The sequence below is a fragment of the Coenobita brevimanus genome, chromosome 110, assembly GCF_032717465.1.
Source record: "Coenobita brevimanus isolate Jiangsu-jjx chromosome 110, ASM3271746v2, whole genome shotgun sequence".
In the NCBI taxonomy this organism is placed as follows: Eukaryota; Metazoa; Arthropoda; class Malacostraca; order Decapoda; family Coenobitidae; genus Coenobita; species Coenobita brevimanus.
Genome location: NC_137063.1, coordinates 40,919,261 through 40,933,655, shown reverse-complemented (window position 1 = coordinate 40,933,655; position 14,395 = coordinate 40,919,261). Strand labels below are relative to the sequence as shown.

Here is a 14,395-nt window from a genome sequence, read left to right as displayed (position 1 = left end):
TTCCATACAACAGTCATTTGTGATCTCATCCAAATCTTCAGCTTGCTTCACCCTCACCACTGAATGCCGTCACCAGCCAAACTCTGTGCATGTGCCTCGGAGTGTGATACTTGACCATTATCCCAACAATTTTTACAGTGTACCAATCATACTGTTGTACTTTGTATATTGTCCCAGTTGCTGTTTTGCTTATTGTGTCCTGTTTAGTGTTATCCCTATCTCAGATTAACTGATGTGTTAGCAAGAGTGTATTTACATCCCACGTTTTATTGTGTGGTTGTAGAATGATCCCCTCGTAAGTTAATATTATTTAGATTTATTTTTGTATAGTACTGTACGTTGTTTATAATAGATTTACAGCCCCCGCTGTAGTTGTCATAACCTTAGTGTAATAGTTCTACCAGTCCACACCATTGTAGTCTGTAAACTGGCAGCCCTGTTGATCCCTCCTCATTTGCCACTGCAGGACTCTGTGGTAACTGAGGCAGATGTTGCTCCTTCCTCCTCCAAGCGTCTCCGACCAGTCAAGTCAGTAGAGTCACTGATATCCACCTCGGCCTCCTTACATTCAAACAGAAATTCACAGGTTGGTAATGTCTTGCCCCAGACATTTGCAGTACAGTACTGTGGTACATGGAACTTCGGAGTTACATTATGTAACTTACTATTAGCCCATTAAGGATGAAACTTTTCACCCTAGAAGGATCACAGAAGATGAATATGGTATCTGGTGTTGTTTCTGATTTGGAACCAAGTGTCTTGTATGCCATTAAATAAGTTGGATATTAAGACTTGGCAAGGTGTAGCAACATGGAGAGGTTAATTAGAAGTTTTCATAGTGTACTGTATAGCTGATTTTGTGGAACTAATTATGTGATGTATTATCAGAAGTCTTCTTTTATAATATTGGTCATGCCACAAAAATATTGTGTGCCTCCATATTTGTTTTGCTACAGATTAAAAGTTTTATCTTTTTTATTTTAGGTGCATTAACTGCATGTGCCCATAGTACATGATTAGGCTGGGTTGTGTCAGTTTTTTTTAAATAAATTTTTGCTCATGGATGTTGTATTAATTGCAGATATGAAAAAATCATTTAAGCTGAAAGCCCTTGAGGACATTTTCTGGGGACAAAAGCAGCAGCTCCTGAGAAGTGTGTTATTTTCAACTTTTATCATAGCCTTAACATAGTAAATTTCCTGCTTAATATATCAGCACTTTAGCTAGTTGCCTATTGGACAGGGTAGGCTGTTGTGAATCTTGTAAAAATTTCATCACCATCATCATCATCATGTCTTTTTGTACATAATTTACAAGTTTATAGTTGATGTTGCAGGATGCGTTAGTGTATAGTGTTATTTGATGTGTCTATGTTTTCATTTTAACCCCTCAATGACCATGGGTTCAGAAATTTGCGAGCTCCCCTGTCTGGCCCCAGGACCATTTTTCAGAGTTCTAAAATTGATTTCATTCTCTTAGAAATATGAAATGACTCATCTGGTGCACTGGGCAATGTATTTTTTAGTTTCCTAAACCCATCCTGTTTTTGAAAGAGATCACAAAATTCTTAAAATTCACTGCACATGTGCTATAAACATGTAAGCATTTGGGTGAAAACATCTGAGCAAAAGTGACTGCCTGGGTGCATGGGTTGGTAGAGTTGGTCAGGTAAACATACCAAAGACCTTTGTTTCCCACCCATAATTGTTTACAGTTTTCTGTAGCTTGTGCTAATTCGACGTCACCGGCATGTTTACAGTAAAGGAATGCACAATGCCAGAGACCATTTAGGGGTTAATGTTCTGTTTAACATGTACACTGTAAACAGATTTGTGGCAGCTTTTATTTTAATGTTGTATCAAACATGTTCATTTAAAAATAGATTTTGTAGATGACACCAACTTATTTGTATTTGTTTTGCAGGCAATTGACTCACCAGAGAAGCGGGAAAACCTCAACTCCGAAAAGCACCTCAGTTCCCCACAAGAGGAACGTGAGAGCAGAAGTAGTAGTCTTTCCAGCCCCCTCTCCTCACCCCGCACACACAACCGATCAGTCTCCCATGACTCATATTTTAATATGCTTGAGGGGCGCTCTAATAACTTGCCATCACAGGTACCAGTTAAGGAGGAAGGAGAGAGTGATTTAGATTTTTCACCTGATAACTCAAGGATATGCTTGGATATCAGTGAACTTGATTTGAACTTCAGTACCAGTGAGAAAGATCTGAAGGGCTTCGAGGTAGATACCCTGAAATCTACTTCGGTTGAGGAGCCTGACAATATGTCAAGTTCAACATTAGACATGGAAAATTTGAGCATGTGTTCAGAGGGAGCCAGGAGTAAGGAGAATATCAGCCCTAGACCTGAGAAAAAGAGTCTGAAAGATAAATTAAAGCATAGGTTCACTTCTCCAACCACTCAGAGGAGGAATGAGTCTGGCTTAAGTGATTCTAGTGAGGATTCACATAATAACAGTTTAAAAAGAGCATCCGTTACTCTCAAAGACAAAATTGTTCATGCACTCAGCCCAGAGACAACACGGCGACGACCAGATTCTTCTTTGAGGTCGGTATCCCCAGGCAGCTCTCCGAAAGTTAAACATATCTGCACAGTGGATATGGACAGAAAAGAACAGCAGCCTTCAAAACCAGAAGCTTCAAATATTTTGGCTGGAGCCAGGATTGTGCCAGAGACTGGAGGTAGCATTGAAACAGTCACAGCTGAGATACACACTGAAGCTAGCAACAGAGAAAATTATGAAACTTCATCAAGGTTTAGCATGGATGCACTCATAGATCCAGAGTTACTTGATAAGATAACACACTTGAGGACATCTCCATCAGTTAGCGCATCTGAAGTAAGCAGCACTTCCCCTGCTGAAGCCACTGTATCTGATAATGAAAGTTTCACTCTTGGCAGCAGTAACAGTGGAGCTGGTGCAGCTGAAGCTAAGGATACAGGCTCAGACACTGCCAGTACTATTGGTCCATCTTCAAACTTAGCAACCCCTATTGCACCGTCCTTTTCCATTGTTCCTGAGAAACCGGAGGCACAACAAGAACTTTCCATCACTCCAGTCACCCCAGTACAAGAGGACCTCACACCATTGCAGGAGTTCCCTAAGCCTCGACCTAATTCTTTGCTAGGACTTCCTACAGCAGATCTTTTGAGTCTTGGATCCTCTATAACTTCACCAGAAACGCCACAGGGTGACTCAACATTCTTAGAAATCCAATATCATCCCTTGAGTGATACTACTGAGCCGTCTACTCCAAGTGAATCCCAGTTTGTTCAGGATTTGGTGAGTGTGGGCCAGCCTGTTCCATGCCCAGCTGCCGTTGAAGAGCCCCGACAGTCGAGCCCTCTGTCAATTGACTTGAGTAGTAGTGATGATCCTACAGAAGAAGGGCCCATGTATGAGAATATTGACTCGAGTAATTTAGGAAACTCTGCTAAAACAGCAGATCATCAGTATCAGAAACTTGCTCCTCTCTCCCCCTCCTCCAGTACTCAGTCTTCCCAAGCTAGTTTGCAGACAGATGTTCTAAGTAGACAAGCTTTACTAGAGGAATCAGAGGTTGCAAAGTGTGATCAATATGATAACAGTAATCATGGTTCCGTGTATGAGAATATTCAGTATGGTGCCGAGTATGAAAATATACAGTATGGGTCTGGTTATCACAGACTTGAACAAGAAGTAAACAGTGACTGCAAAATGGTATTTGAAAGAAGTGAATGCTCAAGAGATGTGTGTGCTGGAAATGATGTATGTTATGAAAATGTAGCTGAGGAAGGTGTGGATATGGTGGGGGATGGTGCGTATGAAAATGTCGAATCTCTTTCTAAAGAATCTCAGCCAGTGTATGAAAATTTAGAAGACAGTAGTCAAGATGATGACCAGAATGTGCCTGACATTGATGATGCTTATGAAGATTATTCGTTTACTCCGCAATATGAGAATGTGGAATTCGGCTCATTGGCATCTGCAAGTTTAGAAAAAGACTGTGATAATAAAACTCAGACAGAAATTGAAGGGGAAGCATTATATCAGCAGGTTAAGTTTTTTAGAAAATCTATTCAAGAAGTAAATGATATGCTTCAAGAAGGTAGTGAAGAGCAAGTTGTAGTGAATGAGTCTGGGATGGCTTGTAATTTGACAGAGCTTCCAATTCAGGTGCCTCAAATGGGCAACACCATTGTTTCCCAAACCTTGGAATCCTTACCTTCCCAGCAGTTTGTGTCACAGTCTGGGGAGGTGGTTGTGAATACTGAATTACATACTCAACCCAGTGAGGACAGTGAGTGTTTGGACTCCCCAGTCACTCCCTCATCAGTAAGTGTGACAACAGAAGTGTTGGTCCTCCCTGCATTTGCATCTCCAACTGAGTCCACTACAGATGATGTTACTTCACCAGTGAGCAGTGATGAAGCTAGTTCTCCCAGACCCAGACATGATAATCAGGAGCCTGCAACATCCTCATCACTTGTAGGACATACATTGCAAAGTCTTTCGCCTCCTACTCCTGAGAATGTTCTTGTACCACCAGCAGCTACATCAACACCAAATAGAACCTTGCCATTACCAAGTGTGATCAGTCCAGCACCCTGGCCTAGAACAGGTGTTCGCCACACCCCTATATCTGCCCCTGTGCCCCGACCCCGGCAACTTCCAAAACTTAACTTATCTCCTCCAGTATCACCAGTTTCCAGCCCTTCATCAGTTTCTATTTCTCCAGATTCTCCTGCAACACCTGGTTCTCCAAGTAGTGGTTCTGCCCAAACAACACCTGTTGAAGAAAGTTTTCATATCCAGGATTACCAGTTATGCCAGTCTGATATCCCCTCTCTAAGCAAACAAACTGAAGCAGAGCAGTCACTTGGATGCAAAAGCCAGATAAGTTCAGACAAAACCCCAGTAGCTGAGTTGCTAGAAACTGAAATGCCTATATTAGATCATTCTGCTCATGATGTAAAACATTATAACACAAAGCCATCACAGTCTTCTGAGCTTCCTGCCTTCCAGAAGTACAAGAGCTCGCCAGATTTTAAAGTCACATCCAAAGAGCCTAAAAATGAAGATGGGACTCATGATGATGAGGGTACCACAAATGAAGTTACCAACATATTAAGTACCATTAACCTAACTGATCCAGAGAAGAGGGAAAGGATTGAACAATATAAAAAAGAGAGAAGATCCTACTTAAGAGAAAAATACAAATCTGAGAGCTTCCGTGGAGAAAAGGACGAGATGATCCTACGACTCAGACAGAAGGCAACAAGTCCATCTCGCCCGGATGATGACCCAGACAATGAAGATGAAGTTACTCAAAGTTCAAACTCAAGCAGCACAAGCCCAAGGAGGAGTACAAGTCCCACAAAACATGGACAGGACTTAGACTTGGGAAATGCAAACCCAGGAAATCATTCAGAATATGATATTTTAGTTGATCATCCCTATCTTGAATCTCAAGGAATAAAAGAGAAAAGGGAAGATGTTGGTGAAAATTCTGCATTTAAAAGAAGCTGTCCTGGTAGAAGGAGTCTCAGTGATATGGGGAGAGTTGGGGAGCTAAGAAGCCCAACACGAACTCGTTTCTCTTCTGGAGGCTCTGGCTCATCTTTCCGACGGAGCAGTAGTAGTGGCAGCAATAGTAGCGGCAGTGGCAATAGATGTGCTGAGCATGGAGGCTCTGGATCTAGTGTGAGAAGGTCTCCAGACAAAGAGATGTTATTACAGCAATCCAGCAGTAGTGAATCTAAATCTAGTCCCTCAAGAAAAACTTCATCTAGCAGTTCAGATGCCAGTGTGTTTCAAAGATCATCAAGTACAAGGAGTAGTGGACGTTCCATAACAGGCAAGGAGGACATAGATGAAGATGTTAATGTTAAAGAACGTGTTGCCATATGGAGTAAAACAAAAGAAAAAGCACCTGTCAAGGAGTCAAATAATGTTGACACAAAAGTAAAGAAACCAGAACAGAAACCTGGGAAAGAAGTGGCAAAGAAAAATTTCAGTCCTACTGTATCTCCAACAAAAAAAAGTTCAGTTTCAAGAGGAACATCAGTCACTCCTGGTATCCATAAAGATGTTGTATCTACCCCTGGACACAACCAAACAACCTCTTCCTCCATTCCAAAAGCAACTCCTCCTTCACCAGTCAGATCTTCTGTTAAATTGACAAGCAAATTAGAGGATCATAATGATGCATTAGGAAATGCAGCTGTGAGAGGAAATGCTGGACAACAAAGACGAATTCGAGATATGGCAGCCATGTTTGAGAGAGACTCGCCAACGAGCACTAAGCCACCTGTTGTAAGACAGAGCTCAAGAGAAGAAAAAAAAGAAAGGTAAGGAGGTTTAATTTTAAAGCTTATTCCTGTGTTTGATTTAGCTAATATTTGTACAGCCGTAATCAGCAATGTCTAATTTTAAGAAACTACTGATCAGAACCATTTCTCATAAATGCTAAAGGTGGGTACTGTATGTGCTGGAGCAAGTCTCTTTGTATTTGTTGATGCCTTGCTCTACCCTGGGAACTTCCCTATAGGGGATGGTCATTTAGTGGAGATCCTCTTCATGCTGCTGTTCCTTTAAACTATGCTTTGTCAGAATTTCTTCATGATGCAGTATCCTGGAATATTTCTTTGCACTCCCACTCATTCTTTGTCCATTGGAAATTTCCATCTGTCAATTGTTGAACTTTTCTCCTACGTAGTTACTCATTTATGGTAACATGGAATGTTGTTCTGGAGTTTGTAGTAGTAGTAGTTGTTCCCTAGGCAGTCTGGCCGAACAGCCCGAGTCCCTAAGGAAGGCTGCGGCAGAGACTGGGCTTTCCCACAAAGCTCTCGAGGAGTGTATGTTGTGTTGGTGCATGTGATTGTATGCAGTGCAGTCTTCCATAATGTGCTTAATGATATGGAGTGCTGTGTTGCATCCTGGACAGGCATCAGTGACAGAGTCATCCAGCCTCTTCTGATAGCTCAAGAGTGCTGAGTGATGCCCAGATCTCAGCCTGGCCAGGTGGACCCTGTCCTCACGAGGGAGATAGGATTCAGAAGGGTGGATAACAGGAGACCATGCATGCAGCAGTGTGTTTTAAGTGACTGAATGGAGTGGCGAGTGATTTGAGTATGGATATGTTTGTGGAAGGTGGTTTGAGGCGGGCAAGGGGGGAGAGATGACAATATCTGTTGTATGATGTCATGTGCTGGGTGTTGTTTTGATGTTCCTTGGTGTGTGTGGATGTGCTGCCATGTAGTGTAGTGGATAGTGTGGGTTTGTGGAGGCTGTGGCGAGAATTTGTCTCTCTCTCCTGTCTAGATGATCTTTAACTTTGAGGACTTTGGTTTGTTGGTGTAGGTGGTCTTAGGGTGTAGTAGCTGTGGAGCCTGTTATTTTTTGGGGGGCATTGATCTGTATGGTCTGTAGAGTGTTGTAGTGTGTTTTAGTGAGGTTAGAAGCCCAAGCAGGGCATGAAGAGTTCATCACTGAATGTACATATTGTTTGTATACTGTGGTGGTGTTTTCTGTATTGTGTCCAAATGTATTTGGCAAGTGACCTTAAGGCGTTGAGTCTTGGTGTTAATTTATCTTTAATGTTTTTGTTTGTTGTTAATTTATCTTTAATGTTTGTGTTTGTTGTTAATTTATCTTTAATGTGTTGTTTAAATGACATTGATATGTGTTACACCAAGGATTTGTGTGTGTGTTGGGGGGGGGGTAGCAGAGTGTTGTTTATGGTGAGGTGTGGAATGTGACTGTGTTTTGCTGTCCAGTTTGCAAGAAAGGTCACTGTATATTTGGCTGGGGCTACCGGTATTTTGCCCCTGTTTGTGGTGAACCATTCTTGTAGTGTGTTGTGGCAAGGTTGGAGTATGTGTGCGGCTGTGTTTGCGTTTTGGTGTGTACATAGTGTTATGTAATCCACATAGGAAGCTATGTGTATCTGTGGGGTGTGGGTATGTCGTGCATATATAGGTTAAAGAGAGCAGGGGACAAAACAGATCCTCGGGGAATGCCGTTTGTGAAGTTTCTGATGTTCTATGACTGACCAGTAAATGTTACATGTGCACATGCCTAGTAAATAGTTGCCAGCCAGCTTTTTGTGTTACCGTATTGTGCATGTTTGTGTTGAATATTTTGTTTGTGAGGTTGTGGTGGGGGATGGCATCAAAAGCTTTGCTAGTGTCTAGTGTGACTAGGAGTGTTCTGTGCGGTGGTCTAGCAGAATTGATGCCATCAAAAACTCTCTGTGTAAAGTCTTTAAGAAGAGTGTTTGTGGAGTGTAGCAGCCTAAAACCATGTTGTGATGGGGCTGGAGCAGTGGTTCTCAACTCGTTTCAGGCCACAGATCACCAGCCCAGTTAAAAGAAATATCGTGGACCATTTCATTTTTGAGTAATAATAAATAAAGCATAGACAACAAACATTTTGGTTTGAAAAATATTTCTTAAACAGGAATAATACAATAAAATGAATGGACAATTATTTGACAAAATTTTTCATACTGCATTTTCAATAAATTTAAAAATATATGCACCAATCTCCAGTTTAGTACCAAATATAGTGAACGTCCTGTGGACCACCCAGAATGTCACCATGGACCACCAGTTGAGAAACACTGGGCCAGAGGGATATGAGGTGCACCTAGTTGTGATACCAGTAGTTCAATGATTTTGGAGGGGGTGCAGAGTGTGATGGGGAGGTGTGAGGAGGGTAATGTGGGGTCTTTGTTGGGTTTGGGAATTGTGATGATAGTGCCATGCTTCCAGATGTTGGGTATTATGTTGTGTGAGTAGCGTAGTTTGATATGTTGGTGAGTGCTTGTATGCCTTGTGGTCCAAGGTGTTTAAGGTGTATGTTGCTTATGTTGCCTGGTCCACAGGCAGATGAGTGCTTAAGGTAGCTGTTAGTGTGCTTCATCTGGTTGTAGGTGAAAGGTGCAAAGTCTGGGTCCGTGGGGAATTGTCTCTTGTGTCGGAAGACACGTTAGTCGCCGTGATGGGGGTTTAGATGGCTGACGTGTGAAAAGCGATTGATGAGAGTGTTTGCTTGTTGTTTGTTTGAGGGTATGGTGTCTGTCGTTGTGAAGGCAGCTTGTGATTGTGTAGTGTTGCTGTTGGAGAGTGTGATGCTGTTCAGTGTTTTGTAGAGTTTGCTGGTGTTTGTTTTGTGATCAAGTGTTTGGAGATAATTATTCCAATTTGGTGTTTGCTGTTCTGATGTTCTGATGTTTATTTGAGTGTTGAGTTCTTGTATTTATTGTGCAGTGTCGTGTGTATGGGGAGTATCATAGTGTGTCACGTTGAATGATGAGGCATTGAATTTCTGGTGTGAAGTTGGGGTTGTGTCAAGTTGGGGTTGTGTCTATTTCTGTTGCCTCTAGGGATGTGTCTTTTGTTTGAATTTTGAATGATTGTATTGAAAGTGTGCGCAGCTGTGTTGATGTTTGTGATGGGTGTACTGTTTAATGTTTCAGACTGTTGTTCTGTTTCAGTTGTGAAGGCTTCCCAGTTGGTTCTCTTATAATTAGTGTGTGTGTGTCTGTGGCCAGCTGGGGCGATTCTGGTTTTGGTAGTGTTGATGATTGGGAGGTGGTCAGAACTAAGGGTTTTGACCACTCTCCAGGATGTTGTGGGGTTGAGATTTGGGGAGCAAAAGGTGATGTCTGGGGATGATGGGAGGAAGAGGGCTTGGTGTGGGATATGGGTATGTTGATGGAGATTAGTGAGTATGATAAGATGATCTGTTTGGGATTTTAGTATCAGCCCTCTGTGTCAGGGTTGTTGACATGCCATGCCAACGCCTTGGCGTTGAAATTACCATCTAGGATGATGCTGGGTATGTTAGTGATGTGTATTTGAGGAGAATAATTGTGTGGTACTGTGGGGGAAGATTGGGGGGGAATGCATGTATTGGCAATTATGTGTGATTTGTTACCAGTGTGTGTTTTAATTTTTTGTATTTCTGTTGTGGTGTCATGTGGGAGGAGAAGTGACTGTGTATGTGCACTAGTATCTGAAAAGTTGATGGACTGGTGTACCAGGATGATGAGTCCACCGCCATTGCCATCATCCCGGTCTTGTCCAATGGTGGTGAAATTATGAAATGTAGGTGTTTTTTATGTTGTGCGTAGTTTAGTTTCTTGTAAGATGGCAATGTGTATGTTCTATTGTTTGATGAATTGTGTGAGTTCTTGTTTTTTGGTGTTTATGCCATCTATGTTTATCTGAAGAATGTTTGTGTTGTGTGTACGATGTGTGTTGGGTGTTGGAGTCTGTTTTTAGCTCTGGTACTAGAGTGACACAAAGTGTGGTGAGGTAGTTCAGAGTTTAGCTCTGGTACTGGAGTGACACAAAATGTGGTGAGGTAGTTCAGAACCTAGTAAGTTCAGCGATGAGAATCACAAGTAGTTAGAAGAAATATAGGGATGTGCTACCTAATATCAGTGATGGAATTTCTAGTAAAAAGGGAGTTGTATGCTGAACGTGTGAGTAGTTTAACTGATTATGATAGTGAAGTGAGCAGATGTGGGTGATGGATGACTGCCGATTTGTGCATATTGAATTGGAAATGGTGGGATGTATGTCCAGTATCACATTGAGACTATCATGTGCAGAATTAAGATGATCTTTGGATCTTGCATTTATATAGTGAAGTGATCCCTACTCTCAGGTCAAGGTGACTTAAACGTGTGACATGTGAGTGTAAATGGGCTAAGTATTGCACAGATCTCATTTAAAAGGGAGAGATGTAGTAGGCAATTCAATGAAAATTTGGGTTGAAGTCTTGAAAAAGGAACTTCACAGTACGAATAGTGGCTATGTAAGCATGGAGGATTGCTTTTCACACTGTCTTTGGTGTGTCAGCAATATATGGTGCCGTTGTTTTTTTCATTTTGGTAGGATTATGTGTGTTTCCATTTTTTTTTTTTTTTTTTTTTTCTGTTGCTGTAAGCTGTAACAGTTGTAACAGTTTCTTCCATACTTCATTTAGTAGCCTCAGAAGGAGACAGACCGAGTTGCATTATCGTTTCTGCTCCTGAGTACAAAGTATTTGTCTAGTGTGTTGCTGGATAGGGGCATACTGTATTTATGTGGTGGCAGGTTCATGGTTGAACCAACAAACAGTCAGTAATGCTGAGCTGCTAGGCAGAGATGCCAGACAGTTCACTAAACATGTTAATGTTAGTTAAGAGTTAGTCGTGACGTTTATTGAACTTGGCTGGTCATTTGAAGAGAGAAAGAGAGGCATGTGGTACACACTGAGCACGTGAGTTTGGTGAACAGTGCAGAGCTGGGGAAACAGGATATGCTTGGCAGGTATGTTGGATGCACATCTGATGAATGAAAGGTGTGTTTGGCCCATGAAAAACAAGAACGTTATCGCCTATCATTTGATGAAGGATGAATATTGTTAACTAAAACAAGGATGGTTACCAGTATAACATTCATTGAGGTTTACGTTTTGCTCCTTACTCTCTCTCTCTGTCTGGACCCTTCATCACCCCAAGGAAAAAATTTGCGAGGCGCTAAAACCAGAACGTAAGAAATATAAGTGTCGCCTCTGTTAGCAACAGTGAAATAGAATTGTTTTGAAAACTCGGTTGCTTGGCCCAGTGAGCTCCAAGTGAGGGAAATTATGCAAAATATAGCATTTCTCTCTTTAGGTGGCAAAAAATTCATGATGATGATGATGATGATAGAGATGTTATTTGCATAAACTGTTGCAAGAAAGTAACTCATAAAGTATGTAGATTTGCAAAAAGGTCATGCAGTGGCGTATCTTAGGGGGAGTGGGGGGGGCTGTTTGAAACTGCCCCCCGGGCCCCCAATTGAGGGGGACCCCCAAAGCCGTAAAAATTTGTAAGCTTTTTTTATTAATGTTTAAATATATATATATATATTTATCCCGACAGTCCCGGCTGAGATATTACATAAGTTTTGAGAATGAGGAGGGCTAGGTTCTTTGCAGGGTCTCCATCCAGGGAGGGGGACCCCGCAAAGAACTTAGCCCCCCAGGCCCCCAAATCTCTAGGTACACCCCTGAGGTCATGTTTTTATTTATTTCATATTTGCAAGACCTTACATCACTGGTTTACTGTGCAGTTGGATATTATTTGGATCACAGTAGTAGGATTCCTGGTGTATTGTATATTTGGTGAAACATATTTTAAACATAAGTTTATGTTTGACCATTCCACCAGGTATTGATGGCTGCCTGTTGCTCGTAGTCTAATCCAGAACACCAAAGATTCACCTTCCAAGTTAATCATGCCTCCACTCCTCAGCCTCCAGATGTGCAGCGGTGAATATGTATAGCAGACTGTTTACCTTAGCCTCCTTTGAAGAACATCAGGTGGTGACATGAGGGGTAGTGGGATCTCCTGCTCCATCTGCTCTCTATGAAGAACGTGTTGTTACATTCCAAATATTTTCCTCATGTGCATGTTATGAACTACTGTTAGATCTGTATTTATCTTTATTCCTTCTCTTGCTCCAGGCAAGATTGTGCCATTACAACCTGTAGCCAGTTTTGATCCAGATTCACTTAATCCAGTACACTTGTATTTCATAAAATGATGTTCGTGTACTATATTGTATAATTTTTAAAATTTATTGCTCATATTTGTGTGTCTCATGTTTCAGTTCTAAACAGTGGTGTAAATATTGACTGTCACATGAGCACTGACTTTGGAGTTAATATTTGTGTTCAGTGTTTAGTTGTTATAGTGTGCGAGTGTTAATTCTGGCATATGTTTTATATTTTTATATGTCATTCAGTTTACAACTTTAAATTCTTTTTATTGTAACAATTTTTACCCTAAATAATGTCTTCAAAGCACAGTCATTGGAATCACTCAACATTGAGTGCCAGATTTGCAGTTATCATTGGTGAGTTTAGCAGATGATACTGTTCAGTGACTTATTTGAACAGATGGTTAAGGAAAGGAAATGTATCTGGTGCAAATTTTATTTAGTCCATTTGTATAAAGTAACCTATCATATTGTTTTGAAGATGTACAATGTAAATACTTGTATGAAGTAGAGCTATAAATTATATTACCTTGTTAACTTTTTGTTATATAATTTGTTACACTCCACTCATTTCCCCATTCTTAAACAATACACATTGGATATTTTACATCCCACCTTTACTGCCCCTATGCAACCTTTCTAATTATTTGTGTATTTGGGATGCGGCCAGGTCCTTTCACTACAGTATTGAAGATTAGCCTACAGAGATTTGAACTCAGTGCGTGCAACAAATTCTTTAGCTTTTCATCCACATTACCTCCATGATACACCCTAATACTAGTCTTTGATAGCAGACCTGAAGATAGTGTTTACTACCCTCTCTGTACATGAATTACTTCAACACATACAGGGTGTTGTGTGATATTTCATGTGTCTTATAGCCTTCATGCTGCCTGCACAGTAGGGAATCATGTGGTGGTTCAGCCTATTTCAAGAAAAACATTTATCAAGAAAGTGGCATTGTTTGGTATGAAAATGTGACGATGCAAAAATATTGTCTTGTCCTTTGGCTGCTAATTCCAAATTGTTGAAAAGGATGTCGGAAAAAGAAAGGTACATTATGTAAAATGGCCATACCACCCCTCTCTGTGGGCCTGGTTTGGCCATGGTATGTATTTGGCCCTATACCATATATTGCCCAATCTTTAAGTGTATTGCGATGGAAGATATTAATTAACTCGTCTTTTCCGTACAACTATATTTGAACGTTCTTTGCACAAAATATTGTTATTTCACGATATAGTCCACAAGAGACATCGACTGTAATTTTATAAAATATTTTGTTTAAAAATTACATTGACATAAACGGACATTCTCATACACTCATTTTTTATGTACACATGCCCTCCCGAGCCTCCCCAAGAGGGGCTCATCTCCTTCCCCTCCACCCACACCCCTCTCAATCATACACTCACACCCCCACCAAGACCCACCCACATCCCTCCCTCCCACCCACCACACTCCCCATCTGCTCACTTACACCCCCACCAACCCACTGAGCTACCCACACCCCCACCAACCCACCCAGGTACTCACACCTCCACCCACCCACTGAGCTACCCACACTCTCACCTCCACTAAATTCCCCACACCCCTCTCATCCACTAACATCCCCACACCCCTCCCACCCACTAACATCCCCACATCCCTCCCACCCGCTAACATCGCCACATCTCTCCCACCCACTAACATCCCCACACTCCTCCCACCCGCTAACATCCCCACACCCCTCCCAATCATACAATCACACCCCCACCAAGACCCACCCACATCCCTCCTACCCACCCACTACACTCCCCATCTGCTCACTTACACCCCCACCAACTCACCCAGGCAATCACACCTCCACCCAC

General features: G+C 41.7%; 1 protein-coding gene across 1 annotated transcript in view; it reads left to right on the top strand.

Moving 5' to 3' along the window:
* The window catches only part of CdGAPr (GTPase-activating protein CdGAPr), a 350,099-nt gene extending 336,222 nt beyond the window's left edge, over window positions 1-13,877 (top strand). The window contains exons 12-14 of the mRNA XM_080286103.1: window positions 467-586; window positions 1,924-6,350; window positions 12,212-13,877. Coding sequence (XP_080142229.1) covers window positions 467-586; window positions 1,924-6,350; window positions 12,212-12,218 — 4,554 coding nt within the window. The 3' untranslated portion in view covers window positions 12,219-13,877. The remainder of the gene's footprint in view (window positions 1-466; window positions 587-1,923; window positions 6,351-12,211) is intronic.
* The last annotated feature ends 518 nt before the right edge of the window (window positions 13,878-14,395 follow it).